Source organism: Aulonocara sp. 'chitande type north' Nkhata Bay, linkage group LG23 (genome assembly GCF_057382095.1).
Source record: "Aulonocara sp. 'chitande type north' Nkhata Bay isolate Kocher_YH1m ecotype deep benthic linkage group LG23, A_spYH_male_GT1.1, whole genome shotgun sequence".
Classification (NCBI taxonomy): domain Eukaryota; kingdom Metazoa; phylum Chordata; class Actinopteri; order Cichliformes; family Cichlidae; genus Aulonocara; species Aulonocara sp. 'chitande type north' Nkhata Bay.
Window position 1 is genome coordinate 20,172,842 of NC_141365.1, and position 20,719 is coordinate 20,193,560.

General features: G+C 40.2%; 1 protein-coding gene across 2 annotated transcripts; it reads left to right on the top strand.

Annotated features, from left to right (window-relative positions):
- Positions 1 to 310: 310 nt before the first annotated feature.
- LOC147301570 (hydroperoxide isomerase ALOXE3-like) lies at positions 311 to 20,613 on the top strand. Of its 2 annotated transcripts, none has more exons than XM_086283379.1 (14): positions 311 to 457; positions 548 to 750; positions 913 to 990; positions 1,231 to 1,353; positions 1,448 to 1,551; positions 7,167 to 7,333; positions 7,464 to 7,607; positions 9,202 to 9,405; positions 11,766 to 11,852; positions 11,963 to 12,132; positions 16,203 to 16,324; positions 17,606 to 17,706; positions 20,148 to 20,318; positions 20,434 to 20,613. In XM_086283379.1, the coding sequence occupies exons 1-14, from the start codon at positions 311 to 313 to the stop codon at positions 20,611 to 20,613; spliced, it is 2,001 nt and encodes a 666-aa protein (XP_086139505.1). The 2 variants fall into 2 exon arrangements, with proteins under 2 accessions (XP_086139505.1, XP_086139504.1); XM_086283378.1 differs by having other exon boundaries at positions 548 to 746; positions 906 to 990.
- The last annotated feature ends 106 nt before the right edge of the window (positions 20,614 to 20,719 follow it).

Below are 20,719 nucleotides of genomic sequence, written 5' to 3' on the forward strand. Positions count from 1 at the left end.
GTTTTTGCAGGTTCTGCCGGTTCATACTTTTGTGATCAGCAATGACTGATGCAGCTTACTGAGCAGTCCTATAAAACATAAAGATATTAGTGGTGACTTTTTTCATATCAACATTTCTTCAGAGGATGTTCTTGGTCTCATTTGCTGAGATAAGGCAGATTATTTATGAAACTATTTCAATCTGCAATAATTGGACTGCAACTTATGATGGAATAAAGTACTAATTTGAATTAAATGTTCGGTCAAATGATGCTGAGAATGGTTATTAAAATTCTCTCTTCATCTGGGTTTTTCTACTTTAAGGGTGACAATGATTAACTATGAAGTGACCGTGTTCACTGGCAATCTGGCCTTGGCCTCCACTTTCAATAACGTCTACATTACACTGGTCGGGACAGATGGAGAGAGCAAACGCATTGATCTCACAAGCTGGAAACCATCTTTCTTCAGAGGGCAAGTGAGTCTGAAACCCCTCTGCATATTAAAACTATTTAAAACTACATGTGATGTGGATCTTTTGTTTTTATTTTTGTTTTGTTTTTTCCAGGTATCTCATTTTATTGTGTCCTGCCCCAAATCCCTTGGAAAGCTGGTGATGATAAAGTTAGACAAACAGAAAAGGTTTCTCCAAGACTCTTGGTATCCTGCCAAGGTGGAAGTGAAATCCCCTAAAAACAAAACCTACCACTTCCCCATCTACCACTGGATTACTGACAGTGAGGTCTATTGCTTCAGAGAGGGGACAGGTTTGTGGAAATGTGCTTGTCTTATTTATACGTTTCAATGACACCCAAAAAGATAACCAATAAAGAGGCAATAAAGGTGATCAAGCAAAACTGCAATGATACTGTATTTTAAAAGATGATAATATACTATTTTTTATCTTTTTCAAATCTTTTATGAAGCTCTCAGAATCTTTGATGACAGCAACAGTCATCTTGGTGGGTGCAGTCGGCAGCAGGAACTTAAGCAGCGACAGAAAGTCTTTTGGTAAGAAATTAGAGTATTTTTACATTTTGCATCTTAACATTAAGTTGCCTGAAATCAAAATTTGGTGTATATTAATGAAATATGGAAACAAATAAATATCACATAAAATCCACCAGGATTTATAAAAAATATCATGTAAAATTTAAGTGTGTTAGGTTTATATATAATCTTCATTGAGACTGCAGATACATTGGTAATTAGGCTCTCCACTCACCACTCTGTTATCGCTATCGTGCCCAGCTGGGATGTATATGCACAGGGGATACCGCACTGCATTAAGGGAAACAGCATTCAGTCTCTGCCCTATGATGTCCATTTTTCCTTGACCAAGACAGCAGAGATGAAATACACTGCAGTCACAGGGTGAAGTATTCATGTCCTGTTACACATCTCTTTTTATCTCTACACATCTAATGAAATTATAAGCATCATAATAAGTAATGTTTTTCTTTTCTAGACTGGTAGAGTTGGAACTGATTGAAATGGCTGAGTTAAAGAAAAACTGGACTCACATAGATGATATTAGTCATCTTTTATGCGCTCATCGAACTCAAGTAACAGGTAACAAATCATCAGAAGTTCATTCACTCAAACATTGCTCATACTTCACGATGTTATATAATAATAATAATAATAATAATAATAATAATAATAATAATAATAATAAATTTTATTTATGAGCGCCTTTCAAGTCACCCAAGGACACTTTACAATAGGATAAAACACTTAGTAAAACAATGGCAGAATAAGAACAATAAAATAAAAGCACAAGATGAAATTAACAAACAGTGGATTCACAGTGAATATTCAGATTTGGACAGATGAGTTTTGAGTTGGGATTTAAACTGGGGGAGAGAACCAATGTTTCTTATTTCTGGGGGCAGAGAGTTCCACAGCCTGGGAGCAGAGCAGCTGAAAGCTCTGCTTCCCATGGTGGTGAGGCGGAAGGAAGATACAGTAAGCTGGATAGAAGAAGAAGAACGAAGTGAACGGGCAGAACAGGTGGTGGTTAACAGGTCAGAAAGGTAAGGATGAGCGAGGTTATGAATGACCTTGAAGGTGAGCAGAAGAAGTTTGAAAATTATCCGGAATTTCACAGGCAGCCAGTGAAGTTCCTGAAGAACAGGGGTGATGTGCTGGTAAGAGGGGGTTCTGGTGATAATGCGAGCAGCAGAGTTCTGAACCAGTTGAAGCTTATGGAGGGATTTTTGGAGGAGACCAAAGGTGGAAAGAGAAGGAAGCAATCTGTTAATGTTACGTAGATGGAAGTAGGCAGAACGGGTGAGATTATTGATGTGAGATTTATAGGAAAGTGAACTGTCTAGGATGACACCAAGGCTCTTAACCTGAGTAGAATGGAAAACTGTGGAGTTATCGATGGTAAGTGAGAAATGGTTTGCCTTCAAAAGGTTGGATTTGGTGCCAATAAGGAGGATATCAGTTTTATCCTCATTGAGCTTTAGAAAATTAGAGGTACACCAGGATTTTAACTCGGATAGACACTCTGTAAGGGAAGAAGGTGGGAGGGAGGAATCAGGTTTGCAAGAGAGATATAACTGGGTGTCATCAGCAAAACAGTGAAACTGAAGATCAAATTTGCGGAAGATGGTACCTAGAGGGAGGATGTATATTATAAAGAGAAGAGGGCCTAAAACTGAGCCTTGGGGTACACCAGAGGTGACGGGGAATAGACGAGAGCGGAATGATCTTAGTTGAATAAACTGGGAACGGTCGAGGAGACATGATTGAAACCAGGCGAGGGGTGTGTCAGAGATGCCGAGAGAGGAAAGTCTGCTTAGAAGGACAGAGTGAGAAATGGTGTCAAAGGCTGAGCTCAGATCTAAAAGGACGAGAATGGTGAGAAGACCAGAGTCAGCTCCGATTAGAAGATCGTTAGTGACTTTAAGTAGAGCAGTTTCGGTACTGTGACATGAGCGAAAACCAGATTGAAATCTCTCGTAGATGTTATTATTAACCAGGTGTAAATGAAGTTGAGCTGCAACCACTTTTTCGAGTATCTTAGAAATGAAGGGTAGATTGGAAATCGGACGGAGGTTGCTAAAGTTGTTAGGATCTAAAGAAGGTTTTTTCAGTATAGGAGTGACTAGAGCAGTCTTCAATAAGGAGGGAACGATACCGGTGGTGTGAGAAGAGTGAATGATAGCAGAAATGAGTGGGAGTAAAGAAGAGAGGCAGGATTTCACAAGCCCTGTGGGCATGGGGTCAACATGACATGTGGCAGGCTTTGATTTACATATGAACTCGGAAATATCAGATAAATCAGGAAGATGAAAAGTGGAAAACGGCTCAAAAAGGAGAAAAGGTTCTGGAGAGGGCGTAGACACAACATTTGATCTGAGTTGCTGGTGGATGTTATTGATTTTCGTAGTCCTGAACAGCATCAAGGAGTTGCAGGTTTCAGAGGAATAGAAGTGTGGTGGTAAAGCGTTGGGGGGTTGAATTAGTTTGTTGAGAACTGAAAACAGAGTCCTTGTATTACCCTCATAAGAACTGATAATACCAGAGTAGAAGCTTTGTTTGGCCTTGTTGATGGAGTCTTTATACTGAAGTACGTGGTATTTATAGATTTCTGAATCAACAGTTAAACCAGATTTCTTATATTTACGCTCTATCTGCCGAGCTTTGGCCTTCAGAGCTCGGAGGTCAGAGGTAAACCAGGGAGCAGAGCGAGCGAAGGAAACAGAGTGGGTTTTTACAGGAGCCAGAGAATCAAGGACAGTGCATAGACAATTATTATAATATAACAACAAATCATAAGGAGTAGAATAGAAGTCCGGAATCTGAACATTGTCCAAACTGGTAGTGAGAATGTCCATATCAATGTTCTTGATGTTGCGGAACAAGATGAGACGGGTTGGCTTGGTAGAAGAGCAGCAGAGAGTAAGGTTAAATGAAAGGAGGAAGTGGTCAGTTATGGGGATTTCAGTAGCAGAAAGATTCAAGGGAGTAAGACCAGAACAGCAGACCAAGTCCAGGGTGTGTCCTTTAGAGTGAGTGGGAAAGTCGATAAATTGTTTAAATTCAGAGCCTTCGAGACAGAAGGAAAAGTCTCTGGTGAGCAGAAGGTCATTATTGTCCATGTGAATGTTGAAATCTCCCACCAAGATCACATTTGGGGAGAGAGATGAAAGATGGGTTAGTAGATTAGCAAAGTCACTGAGGAAGACAGGGTTAGGTTTGGGGGGGCGGTATACAGTAGCTATGATGGTGGGAATGGGTCCAGTCAGCTCACATGCAAGGACCTCTAGAGAACTAAAGGTATCAACGTTAACTGGCAGGACTTTCAAGTGCTGGCGAAAAAGGATTGCGAGACCACCCCCACAACCTGAGCAGCGGGGTTTAGAAAAGTAAACAAACCCCAGAGGAGCAGATTCTTTTAGCTGAGAAAAGTCATCAGGTTGTTGCCAGGTTTCAGTTAAGCAGAAAAAGTCAAACTTACGGTCAGATAGGAGGTCTTGGGTGAGAGGTCCCTTACTTGTCAATGAACGAATGTTTAGAAGACCGAAGTTGAGTGGAGTATCTTCTTTTTTGCTAATCGCGGTGGGCGCCCTGGGCAGGTGGGCTAGAGATCGATGGTTAACAGCCCGATCAGGGTTCCTGCGAGGGCGGCAAGTAGCAGACCAGAACGATTTAGTTCCATTGGAGTTATGGAAAATCCTGCGGGACCCGCGATGGATGTATCTCCGGCGAGGCTGGAAAGTGATGCCGGGTGGTAGTGGAGCTCCGCCGGCGACGGGAGCGATAGCTGCCCGCGAAGGCGCAGGAGCTCAGCGGCTGTATAGCGGAGCAGTCCAGCCGTAGGATGGTAGACGAGCATCAGGAGAATCCAAAATAGTGCCGACCAGCTCAGGAACATCTTGGTCCACATCTTCGATTATGTGGAGGAAAAGGAGCCAAGCCGGCCCGAGCAACGAACAGGTAGGCTAAAATAGCTCAAACAGTTACGCTAGTGCAGCTCACTGAGAAGAAGACGTGAGAACACATTCAGCTGAAATAACAGAAGTTGAGGACAAGCGTTGCAAGTCAATCTCTGGCAGAGATCGATCTGGTCCTGAGTGTGAATGTTCCTGTTCATTCAAATCTGAATCCAAATAATCCAATTAATCCAAATAAATCCAAATAATCGAAAAATGTACCGGTGAGTACACCGGAAATCAAATATATTCAACTACACTTAAAAACAAGAATGGTTTCGAGTCTGTTTCTTGTGTTGATTTTTGGACTCTTAGTCAATGTATGTCAGTTTCCTGTTTATTATTCTAGTGTTTGAACGTTTTGATCATTTTTAGTCTTTTTCAGTTGTGCTTTTATCATACAAGTAAATCTGAGCATTAGTTCTTGTTGTATTTTTTGACTTCCTGTTCACAGTTCAGTTTAAAATGAGCTTTGAGTACAAACCTAGATTGCTCTACTGTTAAAATATTAGTTTTGAATTCCTTATTTGTATAGCCTGAGAAATGAATAACCTCACAGGACACAATTACTGGGGTTCTTAATGTGCAGTCTTTTGTTTTCGGTGAAGACAGAATAATCAAAAATGGACCAGAGAAATAAAAGAGGTAAAATAAATGAAATATATACAAAGAAGAAATATGGCAGTGGCCTCTGGATTCCACAGCAATATTTCAGCAAACCTGGATACTGGAGAACACATATGATATCACAACTTATCCCCTACACACAGAAAATAGCCGCCCTAAGGTGCACGTGCAGGTCCTTTGCATCATTGATTTCTTGCCAATGATATCACCTTTTTGTAAAAAACAGTAATTCCCAAGATGCATTTTTTCTAAGTTTTGGTAAAACTGCAGTAAACTCTTAAGCACTGCCCCCTGGTGACCAAAATATGCAATGACACAAATCACCAAAATGAACAAATTAAAGTGCACACTACATGCAGAAAACAGGAAACTGTGTAAACAATGAAATTAAACTACTCAATAACATTTTTGTTTTAACATAAATATAAACAAAGAACATGCATTCAAAGAAATTTTTAGAGCTCTTTTTTCACCTTAAACTGATATTTTTTTAAACTAAAGTAGAAAATATTATTATCTGTATACTTGTACACTTGGCTACATTTGTATTAAACCACAGTTTATTGTTTGAGTTTGTAATCTTTTGAGTGTTCAGCTCCCTCAGTGTGTTATTATCCGCCCCTCCTCTGCCTTCTGTTCATCCTCAGACTCTTCATGTTTATTTTATTCTGTACTTGATGTTTGGCCATCTGAATTCAGGTTTGGGTTGTTCCTTTTTTTTATTTTGTTTTCATTTGTGTCCAACATCAGTTTGACTTCCTGCATATGCTTTGTGTTAGTTTTCACTTGTTATGTGTGTTTATGTGTGTGCTTGTGCATAAATAGGCCTGACCTCCCTGTAGACTTTGCTGGATCATCTGCTGTTAATCCTCTGTGCGTTTCTTTGCATGTGATTTTGAAGTTACCTCTATCTTCATCTTAATGCAGTGATCTGTGCAATCCATCCTTTTCTGACTGTGAACTATGGTTTCAGAGTTGGAAGTTCCAATTCTGAGCCCAACCCCTTTGTACTAAGCTGTAGACCACCCCAGTGCAACTTAGTGTTTGTTGCAGCTAGAAGTTTTTTAACAACAGACAAAGGTTTTTGGAGATCAAAAAACTTCCTTCAGGGAAATCCCCAATTGTCCCTGTGTCATCGGAGATTTCTGGGCACTATGTTGTCTTTAGGTAGGATCAAAAAGATGATTCTGTTCATCTGGACGTAGCGTTTTCAGTGGGAGAAATGTTTCATCACCCATCCAAGTGACTTCTTCAGGCTCAGCTGACTGCAGATTTCCACAAACTTATAAACAGTACTTTTGCACCGCGACTGTTCATTAAGTGGTCATGACAATTTGCATAGTAATGATCATGATCAAGGAACTGAGTCAGCCAATTGTTCATTCAGTGGTGCTAGTTTCAGTTATTGTGCAAATGTACTGTTTAGTTGGGGAAACCTGCAGTCAGCTGAGACTGAAGAAGTTATTTTGATGAGTGGTTAAACGTTTCTCCCACTGAAAACGCTATGAACAGATGAACAGAATCAACCTTTTGGGGATGATATAGCATGCATCAAGACTCTTTAGGTGGTGATTCCTGTATTCCAAAATCAAGTAAAAAATATTATTTTTCCAGACTTTGTTCATAAACATTGGAAGGAAGACTCTTTATTTGGCTATCAGTTTCTCAATGGTGTCAACCCCATGTTGATCCGATGCTGTAAAGCACTCCCAAAGAACTTTCCTGTCACTGGTGACATGGTCTCTCTCCATGGTCGGGGAAGTCTGGCAGACGAAATGATGGTAAGTGTTTAATTCTCTTGAACTAATGATGACTGGCTGATCTTACTGGTACATTCACTTCATAATTGTAATATTCAAACTGCATGCATGACATAAAATCATCAGTAATGCTTTCTGGAATTCCAAACAGAAGGGCAACATCTTCCTGTGTGACTACAAGCTTCTGGATGGAGTGCAACCAAACACCATCAACAAAAAGAAGCAGTATCTGATGGCTCCTCTTATTCTGCTTCAGAAAACCCCTGATAATAAGCTGATGCCAATTGCTATTCAGGTGAGTTCAACACTCAATAATACTAATGCTTGACAAAGTTGACAAAGTCAAAGGGTGCATCTTTCATCATCTTACAGTGCTGTGATTCCATTCCCCAACTCCCTGAACAGCAATCATGGCTGTAATTCAGTGGTCACGACACTTTGCATATTAATGATCAAGAAACTGACCTCGCAGCCCATCGTTAGTCAGTGGTGCTAGTTTCAGTCATTGTGCAAATGTACTGTTTATAAAGTTGGGGAAACCTGCAGTGACTGAAGAAGTCACTTGGATGAGTGATGAAATGTTTTTTCAGACCTGAATGATTTAGCATGCATCAAGAGGGCACACTTTCTTCTTAAGATGCAAAAAAACCCATAAAAGGCAAAGCAAAAAAGAACACAAATGGATTTCTAAAAAGAAACAGAACACACGGCAGAAAACTAAACAGCAGCAATGTTTGTAGCATTATTGAAATTGGGCTAGCTGGCATATAATGGTTTGCTACGTGGTGGCTACCTATAGACCTATGGTTAGAAAAATATAAACAATAGCACATTGAGGATGGAGGATGAGCATCAGCCCCCCCCCCCCCCCCCAAAAAAAAAACAAAAAAACAAAAAAAACAAAACAAAAAAAGACAATGTGAGGGTCCCCGATTTCCCTGCTGGGAGAAGATACTGAACATTGCCTAAATTTGAGTCAAGAGAACATCTGAGATTATCCATGCCCAATCCAAGGTTAGCCAGTAATATCTAACTACTACATATTTTGGATGACTCACTATGAGAAATTGAAAAATTGCTGATCCTGAGCTCTGACTCTTCTCTGAAGCATTCAGATATTTGGTGTATTGGTAAACTGTTAGCCCATTGACTGTAGTTACATCATAAGATTTTAAAAACTGAGCTTGAACATGTGCTGCATATAAATGATGCTAATAAAAAACCAGAGAGGTTGCCAATTACCCCAATGATGAGGCTTCATTATATTAAATAAAACAAGATACAAAGTGTTACAGCACATTAAAAAGAGCAGCCTGAATGAATGCATTAAGACCTTGGGCCCAGAAGTAGGGAAACTTACAGAATCAAGGGGATAAACACCACATCTTACTGAGACACATATTTCTGAGAATATAAGCATCCGCAGGAAGTTTCTACAAAAGCATGAGCAGAATCAATCAGCTACAGTGTAACCAATACAGACTGAGGAAGCAGCGGCATAAACATGACTCCTACCTGTGACAGCTACGGAAGCCACATGAGCAGAGACCTGGATGTATAGGGCAACAGGTAAGTAAGAGAGGGATGCTCAGATAGCAGCTATTTATAATGTGACTGCATAATTTAATTGGCCATCAAAAAAGCAATCAGCAATACATTATTAAACGAAAAATTAATTCTGCTAAACTCAAACAGTATGGGATGAGTTTAACTATATGCCAAGCGTCCGGAGCGGGACACAGACAAAAACACTTAACCCTCTGAGTCAAGACCCAGGAACATGACAAAACTCACCTAAATAAGTAACCAAAATATGGTTATTCATCAAATAATGAGGATAATAGATCAAATGCAATGAATTAAAAGCATATCTCTTCCTTCTTCTTCAGCTAAAGCAGAAACCAGCAAAGGACAACCCAATCTTCCTTCCTACTGATTCTGAGTATGACTGGTTGATGGCCAAAATCTTTGTGAGAAGTGCAGATTTCAACTTCTATGAAGTCAGTGTTCACCTGCTACGCACACACCTGCTGGCTGAGGTTTTTACAGTCTCACTGCTGCGTAACCTGCCCATGGTGCATCCACTGTACAAGGTAACTGAGGCTAAACAGTCTAAGTCTTTTGTGCCTTGGAGTTGAATATAGCACTAACTAGTGCCAGTCAATTTCTCAAAAAGGAAAAGATGTGGAAAGTCAATGCAGCAGCACTAATGTAGTGTCCAGTTCCTCTGGCTCATCACTTCTCCATCACTCTGCTTAACAGTTAGTACAAGGTCTTTGTGCTGACAATGCACAGCACCACATTTGACAAAATGTGGTGCTGTGCATTGTCATCAAACATCTTTACTTTAGTCTCATTTGTCCAAAGAACATTATAAAAATAACTCAAGTTGAGAAAAAAAAATCAGGAACTCTCAAACAGCCAGAGGGAGAACACAAGGCACCAGAGACAAAAGACCACCAAAATAAAATGGGAAAAAACCGAATGCATGAACAGAAACATAGACTTGAAACAAAAACAGAAAGGTAAACAAACACTGAGACGAGAGTGACTTCACAAGAATGCACAAGGAACACGGGAGGCATTATAACAGAAATATGAGATCGAATATAAACAAAACTAAGACCTGGATAACAAAACTGAGAAGTCCAGAGAAAACAAACAGGAAACACAGAGCTGTAATAAAGGACTGAACTAAAAAGAATTGCGACTATACTGAGACCAGAATCCTAAAACAAAGATAATCCAAAATACAATGCTTAAACAAAATTCAAAAACATCTCTCAAAACCTCTTGGCTTTGTGCATTTCATCAGCAGCAACTGGGTGCCACTGGCCCTCTTATTAAGAGGTAGTCAAAGTCAAAGTCAAAGTCAACTTTATTGTCGATTCTGCCACATGTACAGGACATACAGAGAATAGAAATTGCGTTACTCTCAATCCCTAGATAAATAGCAAATGAACATTTAAATATATTTAAATATAAAAGTGATTAAAAATGCAAGTAAAATAATTAAAAAGTAAAAATTTAAATAAATACAATTTTACATATAACAAGAAAGCTATACAATATACAATATAATGGGTAAGTGACATTGAGTGTAAACCAGGCAGAGTAGTGCAAATAGGCAAATAGTGCAAATGGAGATTTAGTAGTGTACGGTAAGAGAAAGTGTAACAACAAAGTCTTATGAGGTAATGGCAGTCCAATGCTCCACAAAGTGACTGGTAACTGGTGCAGGCCAGTGAGTGAGTCAGAGAGTGTGTGTGTTTGTGTGTGTGTGACAGAGTTCAGTGAGACCGTGGAGGAGAGAGGGGAGAGGGGGCAGAATCGGGAGGGAGTTAAGCTTCCTGACAGCCTGATGGATGAAGCTGTCCTTCAGCCTGCTGGTCCTGGCCTGGAGACTCCGCAGTCTCCTCCCCGACGGCAGCAGCTTGAAGAAGCTTTGCATTGGGTGCGTGGGATCAGCCGCTATGCAAAGGGCTTTTTTAGTGAGACGGGTGCTGTAAATGTCCTGGAGGGAGGGGAGAGAGACACCAATGATCCTCTCTGCAGCTCTCACTATGCGTTGGAGGGTTCTATGACAGGACGCATTGCAGGCTCCAAACCACACAGTGATGCAGCTCGACAGGATGCTCTCGATGGTGCCTCTGTAGAAAGTGTACATGATGGGGGCTGGTGCTCCTGCTCTTCTTAGTTTGCGGAGAAAGAAGAGACGCTGCTGTGATTTCTTGGCCAGTGCTGTGGTGTTGTACGTCCAGGAGAGATCCTCTGTGATGTGCACACCCAAGAACTTGGTGCTGCTCACTCTCTCCACAGACGCTCCGTCAATGGTCAGAGGAGCATGTTGGGTGTGCATTCTCCTGAAGTCCACAACAATCTCCTTCGTCTTCTCCACATTCAGAGAGAGATTGTTGTCAGCACACCACGTGGCCAGGCGTCTCACCTCACTTCTGTAGTCGGTCTCATCCCTGTTGCTAATGAGACCCACCACCGTTGTGTCGTCCGCAAACTTGATGAAGAGGTTGGAGCTGTATGATGGAGTGCAGTCATGGGTCAGCAGAGTGAAGAGGAGGGGGCTCAGCACACATCCCTGCGGGGCCCCCGTGTTTAAAATGATGGTGCTGGATGTGTTACTGCCGACCCGTACTGCTTGAGGTCTTCCGGTGAGGAAATCCAACAGCCAGTTGCACAGTGAGGTGTTGAGCCCCAGCTGGACCAGTTTTTGAATGAGCTGTTGGGGGATTATGGTGTTGAATGCTGAACTGAAATCTATGAACAGCATTCGAACATATGAGTCATTTTTGTCCAGGTGTGTGACAGTGTAGTAAGAATTTCACAAGACTGCATAGAAACCTGTTTAAAAATTCTTTTTCACATGACTGCGTTGAAATCATCAAATAAGGAAGGAAAAAGTTATTTTCTTACTAATAAATTTCTCCCTTTCTGCCAGCTTCTGATGCCTCACACTCGCTACACACTTCAGATTAACGTCTTAGCTCGGCAACTTCTAATATCTAAGACGGGAGTTTTGACTCGGGTACGAAAAGACCAACACACTGAACAGACCAAAACCTAAACAACATTTTCTTTTTTACTATTGTGTACAGTATTTGCTTCTCACTTGTATTTGTTGTATCTGTTCTCTAGTATGCAGCTTCTGGTGGAAAGGGTGTAATCACAATCCTGCAGAAATCGTTATCCTCCCTGACCTACAGCTCCCTCTGTATCCCAGATGATATTGCAGAACGTGGGCTGAAAGATGTACCAAATTTCTACTACAGGGATGATGGATTGAAGCTTTGGGAAATCATCTTCAGGTTCTCTAATTCTCCCTCTGAGTGCTTACTCGGGTCAACTTTATTTTTAGCGTTTTCCATTAGGTGGTATACCAGATACTTTGTTTAGTACCTACTCGGCTGGCGTTCCAAGCAACCTGAGTTGATCTAAAAATGTGACATCAGTAGACTGCAAAAATCAAAACTTCCATATTTGAAACCTGGAAATGAGGGAAAGGGCAACACAAAACCCAACACCGTGGTTTCCTCAGTCTGACAAAAAGAAAAGTCAGAGGGGCAGTATACCATCGCCTTGACATCCTCCATTGCTTTGTTTGTGTTGAATACATATTACATAATGGGAGCTTCTGCCACATTGCTCAACCCCCACCCCCCCCCACCCCCACCCACCCACCCATCCACCCACACACTGTACTCATTTGCGAAGGAAAATGACCAAGACAGAGTAGAATCAAGTCGGTAAAAGGGGAAAAGAGGTATTAGTCTAACTATCAGGTTAGGCCTAATTGGTCAGTTTGTGGAGCAGTGGGGAAAAACTCACTTTTTTTTCAAATAAAAAGCCTTATCAGGATGCTCATGTGTTAAATTTGGGTCAAACAGTTTATTACAGTATGGTGGTAAATATAGAGCTATGTCTAGAAATATATGGAGTGTAACAACATTTTTATAATATTGTCTTACTACACCACAGCAATGGATTTTAAATCAGTCCATCAAGATGTGCAGACTTTCAGCTTTAACTCTAGGGGTTAAGCACAAAGTATTGAACTAGCTGTTTATACATATTTTATACATGTTTAAACATAGTAACTTGTTGTCAGGGGCTTAAAATTAATTTGAATAACTTAATTTTAAACACAGGTGCAGATTTTAATGCTTGGGTCCATTGCTGCCAATGACTGCCTGAAGATGAAAAGCCATGGAGATCACCAAATGCTACGCTTTCTCCTTGAGATGCTCAGGCCTTTACCACAGTCATCTTTAGTTGCTTCTTGTTTGTAGGTCTGTCTACATTCACTTTTGTCTTCAGTAACTAAAAAAGCATGCGCTGTTGGCTTAGGATCAGGTGAAGGCTGTGGTTAAGGAAGAAAATCTAATTTCTTTAGCTTAAAATAGTTCTGGGTTTCTTTTGTGATTATCTATTTACACTGTGAAACTGTCTGATCAGTTTTGCAGCATTTAGCTAAATCTGAGCAGCAAGCAGAGCTTTATACATTTCCCAACTCATTCTGGTACTTCTATCAGCAGTCTTATCATAAATACTAGTGCTCTGGTTCGGTTGGCACCAAGGTTATTATTGTTAACGAATACTAACGAAATAACAAAAACTAGAAGTGAAAAAACATTTTCGTTAATGGAAATAAAACTAAAAACGAGACTTTGCGAAAAAAAAGGAAAACTAACTAAAACTGTAATGAGTGTTCACAAAACGAACTAAAATTAATTGAATTTATAGCAAAAATGTGTTTAGTTTTCATTGATGTGTGTGTGTCATACAATAGTCAAGGGTGAAAATGAAGTTTAGTTTCCAGGTTTTTCTCTTGCTGTGTCTCATTATGCCAGCAGGTGGCAAGTACGTTAGTCAAATCGTCTGTGTTGCTGCTCCGTCCACGCGCAGAATCATGTCAGGAAAAGTCAGGAGAAAGCGCAGAGGTCCAATTTGGGATTACTTTGAATATGACTGTGTTTTGGATAAAGCAAGTGTCTTGTAGTGGAAAGCGACAAATTATGAGTAGGGATGGGTACCGGTGTCGGTTCTGACATAAACGGTAGTAACCAGACCGAAAAGCAGCGCACATTTCGGTGCTTTATTTCGGTGCTTTTTTTTCCTGAGCTGTGATACACTTCTAGCCAATCATTTTACGTTTCCGAGGATAGTAGGTGGGCCAGTTACGTACGTTCCTTTAGAGCAGAGCTACAGATTAAAAATGCCCAAGGCGAAGCGGTCAAAAGTCTGGCTGTACTTCACAGCAAAATATGCAAACTCAGCAGCCTGCAACAAGTGCTTTAAGGTGATACTGTGATACTGTCAAAGGAGGTAACACCTCAAATCTGATGAAACACCTGGCGACGCATAGCATTTTTTTTAAAAGCCCAGAAATGTGCCGTATTTGATAGCTTGCTACGAGACCTCACACCGAGCACATCTACTGCGGGTGGGTTGCCTGTTATGCAACATCCCCCAAAAACACGAAGAGGAGAGTCCTGGCCCCTAGTCCTGCCAGTGTAGCAGAAATGATGAGGATGATGATGATGATGGCAGCAGCAGCCGTTCTTCTCTGCGTGAGTAGCTTAATGTTGTTCGTGTGTAATTTACGTTGAGTAGGCTAACCACGTTATTACATTAATGCATATAAGGCGAACTAGCAAACATCATCATAGCTACATGCGGCTGTCCTCTTGTTTGATGGCAGATACTCCCTTCACCCTGGCCAAAAAGGCTAAAATGACCAAAGAAAAAGTGGAAAACAGTTAAACATGAGAGGTTTTTGGACAAAGTTTGTGTTTTTTCCATTGTTTAAGCACTGCTTCCAGCCAAGAGTGATGCCATATATGCCCCATAGCTGCAGAAAAGGCTAACATTGTTATCTTTTTACAAAAAACAGCTGAACATGAGAGGTTTTTGGACCAATTTTGTGTTCTCCATTCTTTAAGCACCGGTTTGAGCACCGGTTTGAGCACCGGTTTGAGCACCGGCACCGTTTAAAAAGTACTGATTTGGCACCGGTATCGGATAAAACCTAAACGATACCCATCCCTAATTATGAGGGACATTTCTATAAGGAAAAAAAATCCCACAATCCTTAAACTGCACTTGAAAAGCTCGCACAAGAAGGCTAACCTAGCTTACCTTGAGAAGGTAAGGGAGCACACTCAACCCTAATCCCCAGAAACAGAATCTAACCCCAGGCCAGGCAGTGTGATGCATCCCGAGACAACAGGACGGGGATATCTACACAACTGTGTGAGCCTTCAAGAAGTTTATCAATTCACTTGAACCAAAATATGAACACCCGGTGCTGCAAGAGTTAATAGTCTCATTCGGGCTAAGATATACCTTTTATAGTTCAAATCAAATCAAATCAAATCACTTTTATTGTCACATCACATGTGCAGGTACATTGGTACAGCACATGTGAGTGAAATTCTTGTGTGCGAGCTTCACAAGCAACAGAGTTGTGCAAAATACAATAATATAAACAAGTTGCCTGGTATCAATGGTTGTTCATCTGCCCTAATTTATTTATTTATTTATTTAAAGAACCCATAGGTGGGAATGTGAGTTGTCTGTCTCTGCGTGTTAGCCCTGCGACAGACAGGCGACCTGTCCAGGGTGCAGGGTATGGTAGCTGGAATAGCAACATACCCAAGGATAAGCAGAAGAGCATGACTGATATGATGAAACTGGGATTTTGTTTCACTTAATTATTGCAAACACAGCTAAAACTATAACTGAAACTAATCAAAACTAAACTGAAACTAAGGATTAAAAAAAAAGACGAATCTAGCAAACAATTGGTAAAAACTAATTAAAACTGATATAAAATTGAAAATCTGAAGTCAAAACTAAATAAAATTAAAAACTAATGAAAATTGCAAAACTATTAAAACCCTGGTTGGCACCCATAAATGCCCATGCTACAACGCTGTCAATCAATCAATCAATCAATCAATCAATCAAGGCTTTATTCGCCACGTGCAGAGTTCAGCTGAGACAGTGTCAATTATTGTTTGGATGAGTGACAGAGCGATTCTCCCACTAAAAACGTCACAAGAAGATGATCAGAATCAGCTTCACGAGGGTTCTTATAAGACTTTTGTTTTTAGGTTAAGGTTAGGGTCTAGTAGACTTGAGGTACTCCCATGGCTTGGTTTTCTTGAAAACAACCTTAAAAAATTCATACCCTGCCTCCTTTACTGTCATCCATTACTATGTAGAAAATAAAAGTTTTCATATAAAAAAGATCCAAAGGTTGGGGAAAAAATAGCACATTTTATACACATTAACAAATTTTATGGTCTAGTGTGTTTAAGAAATCTGTATTTAAATTGGGATTGTGCTTCATTGCTTATGGCTCTATATTTCAAAGGTTTGTGAAAGAAATTCTCACCTCCTACTACAAGACTGATGCTGAAGTCCAGAAAGACTCTGAACTGCAGAAGTGGATTCAGGACATTTATGAACATGGATTCCTTTCACAAGCAAGCAGAGGTGAGCTTTATTTTGGACTTACTCTGCTCATTTAAAGCTCTGTGATTTTAGATTTTAACTCTACTAGAATTTAAATGCCTGATTTGCAGTTCAAATATATAGATCCAAGTCGTTTGGTCCATGATCTATTCGAGTTCACAGGTTATTGTAATACCTACCAAAAAAATAACATCAAAGTACAGAAGCAAAGTTATAGCTTTTTTTCTGTCATTCACTGGCTATAATGCACAAACTAATGAGAAATAAAATCCTGTAAATCAATTTAGGACAACTGGTTCTCATTCACCAACTATTATTGACCACTAAGATATACTTTGTCAATGGTGTGGCCCAAGTTTTTGACCAGCTCTAAACTATCTTACATTTTTATACCATAACTAAACTTAATGATGGCATTTATGTTTCAGTGGTAAAGGGGTGCAAGAATGCATTCATTTTCTGAACATCACAGTCCAAACTAGAACTTTTATCAGTACAGATTTTAGTGAATGTGAAAAACTGCCTGTAAAAATGACAAGAAGATGACCTTGACATTGAGCAGAATTTGGGTGAAAACCCAACGTGATTTACGGTCCCACAAATGTGTCCGTCTGCGTACATGTTTCAGTTTAGAAACCACTGCAAATAAGCTCCCATGCAGTCAACCAAAATCCCATAAGCAGTTTGCTGAGCATGAATGGCCATGGTCAAATTCTGATTGGTTCACAAGGGGCTGGGAAACAGAAGGGGGAGACAGCAGAAATGTAGAAGAAAAATCAAAGACTAAAAATATAGAATGAACAATACAGACACTGGCTGTGGTGGAAACATTTTTTTTTACATTTTGATCCACTTCAGCATTTTGTATGTCATAACTTCACTTGTCTCTTCCACTGGCTAAAAGATCAACAACAGCAAAATCAGGAGTACCCTACTTCCTTGAAAACAACAGGTAGATGCAGGTAGATGGGCAGTCTGTTACTGCCTGTGGATTACCTTTGTGCTACTCCCACTTTAGCATTAAAAAAAGTGTAAGTAGTGTTTAGTTTAGTAGTGATCCCTACTATTGGACACTTTACCCCATCCTAAAAAATGTGTGAATCTGAGCATTTAGAGCAGTTTAAAGTTTTTGGCATATTTGGACTACCTATATATTATATACACTGACCAAAGCATGATGTGAGACTTTATTATGATAATAGAACTTTATGTGCACCTACAATATTGTAATTTTGATACAACTTTACTTTGGTTTCCCCAGTGTATTGAAGTAATGCCATTTCTTTTTGTTCTGATCATCAGGAATTCCACAGAAATTCAGCACTGTGGATGAGATGGTCAAGTTCGTCACCATGGTGATCTTCACTTGCTCTGCCCAGCACTCAGCTGTCAACTCTGGGCAGGTGAAACCTTCTAACATCATTTAATTTCATTTATTTAGGTTGTAATAGTTTAAGGCCATGCAAGAACCTTCAAGACCTTAAAGTGGTAAGATTAACCACCTTACAATATATCAGAAATAAACTACAATCACTTTACAAATTTCAATTGCTAAGCCCCAAAAGGTTGATTCTGTTCATCTGGACGTAAAGTTTTCAGTGGAGAAACGTCACTACTCCAAGTGACTTCAGTCTCAGCTACCTGAACACATCCTGGACAGGGAGGAACACAGGGAGTCAAGGAGGCCATTTACACAAGAACGGAAAAAACATCTCTGAATCGAGAAGGAGGCCTAAGGGTACATCTTTCACCGCCTTACAATGCTGTGATTGAAGCCATTCCCCAACTCTCATTAAATAGTGCTCATGGCCATTGATCAATGGTCTTAGATCAGTGGGCTTTGAAAAGTTGCCTTTGATCAAAGGTCATGACAGTTTGCATATTCATGATAAACGAACTGACCTCACATCCCTTTCAGTTGCACTAGTGTCAGTAATTGCGTAAAGGTTGGGGAAACCTGCAGTCAGCTGAGACTGAAGAAGTCACTTGGATGAGTGACGAAATGTTTCTTCCACTGAAAATGCTACATCTAGATGAACAGAATCAACCTCAATTTACTTACCTGGATGATATAGCATTATTCAAGACATTAAAGGCAAAGGAGCATTGTTTAGTTAGCAAAATAAATTATTGCCAACTCCATGAATACTTTTCTCTCAATTTGGGAAAACACTTCAGTTAACAAGTGTTCCTTTGTTAGTGGCAGGATAATTTATAAAAGGTAAGTATACTTAAGTCCTAAGAGAATATTAATTTTAGAGTCTGGCTTGACTGATGATCTCAGGTCCATCTTGCTTTTCACATTAAATTTTTAGTGATGGCTGAAGCTCAGGTGGTAGAGCAGGCTCCGTACTAGTTGGAATTTTGGTGGTTCAAACCCTGTCGAGTTCAAGTTTGTATGCCAAATATCCTTGGGCAAGATGCTAACCCTAAGTAACTCTATGATGCATCCAGTGGAGTGTGAATGTTAGAAAGCACTTATGGAGACATAGGAAAATGTGCTTTGAGTCTCCAGGAGAGTAGCAAGTGCTACATAAGAACCAGTGCCCACTCACATCCTGGGCCATTTGACCTAAGGCTATGTCCACACGAATGCGTTTTCAAACGAAAATGCATCGTTTTCCAGACTGAGCCGGCATTTTCCTCAAGGAAAAACACAGTGTTTTGGAAACGCTCTCGAAAATGGATACATTTCAAACTGGAGGTGTCCTGTCGCAGTGTGGGCGCTGGAAAACGCAGACTTTCTAAAACGATGACGCATTTTAGTCATGTGATGCAGTCATGTGACCAATTGAACAAAGGGCATTATACAGCAGTTGTTTTGATTGCTCTCAATTTTAACAGCCCTATTAAAGATTAATATCAGTATTTACATGCTCCAGATAGCTTTTCTTCAAATTGTTTAATTCTCACTCGCTTTTGTGCTTGAATATAGGCGTTTTTGGCCATTTCAATGTGGATGCACAACTCTTTGAAAACTACTGAAAACGGTAGTGTGGACACAGAGCGTTTGCTATATGTGGAAGGAAATCGTAACCTAGGACAAGCTGATGGCATAAAATGTAAGCACAACTCCTCCGGTTTCATATGCAAAAAAAAATTTTTGCGGTAGCTTACGTGTTTCCAGTTCTACAGGGATTTAAAAATAGTTAAGCAAAATGGAGCGTGCCCACTCTGACCAATTTAAGATGGTTAAAGTGTCTGGGAAGGAATCTCAAAATTGGATTATAGATGGCAGACAGTTGGTGTCATAAACCACCACCTCTGTTCAAGGATGATCATCCACAGTGGACAAGGATGAATTCTTTCATTACTCATCTGTCTTCTCTGTCCAAAATGCGAACATTGGCATCCTCAAAAGAGTGACCTTTGTTGTTCAGATGCAGAGGAACATCTTGAACGTCTTGCCTGTCGACGTGACTCTTCTATGTTGTCCCATGTGTTTATGAAGTGGCTGTAGAGATCAAAAGAGTTAGGGTTGATGGTATTCACATTTTGGACAGAGAAGACAGAGATGGTTTGAAAGAGGAGTGAAAGAAGCCATCAATGTCCACTGAATGACCAATAAACAGGGGTGGTGTTGGCTACCTACAATGCAATCTTGAGATCCCTTTCTAGTCCAGTCACCTTCATTCAAGCTCTTAAAGATCTCTTCATCAAATATTTCTAGTTTTTGGGTCAGCAATTTAAGGATGCACTCTTTTCCTTCATGTTTGTCCTTAATCAAGTTAGAGCCTAATGTGTATTACACCCCTTGACTCTCCAGGCTTGACCAAACACCAATATCACACTGCTATGTGCTTCAGAGCCTATTAATGACCTTTCCTTTACTCCTTCAATGCAGTACGACTTTGGGGCCTGGATGCCCAATAGTCCTGTCACCTTGCAGCTTCCCCCACCAACTAAAAAGGGGAAAGCAAGTGAAAAAAGCATGATAGATACATTCCCCAATATTCAAACAACAGTTCATGGCATGGCCGTCATGTGGCTACTCAGCAAGCAGTCCTCTGACTCTGTAAGTGTTCAAGTTATGTAATGTACATCAAAATGTCAAATTCAAAAGTCATACAACTATGCATTTTGAGTGGAAGAAGCAAAACATGCCAGTGATCTCATATCTATCTCATCAGATCTTTCTTGGCCAGTACCCAGAGGAGCATTTCACTGAGGAGGTTCCCTGCCAAAAAATAAAGGATTTCCAAGTAGAGCTCAAAAGGCTGAGTGCAGAGATCAAAGCCAGAAACTCAGTGTTGGACCTGCCATACACATACTTGGATCCTGACGTGACTGAAAACAGTGTGTCCATTTGAATATTAGAAGGCAGCTTCTCTTCCTTTAGTTCAGTAACAAAAACAGAAAAGAAAGTGAAGTTTGAGCTCTGCCTGAAACTCATTCTATTGATTTAACTTTAGTTTA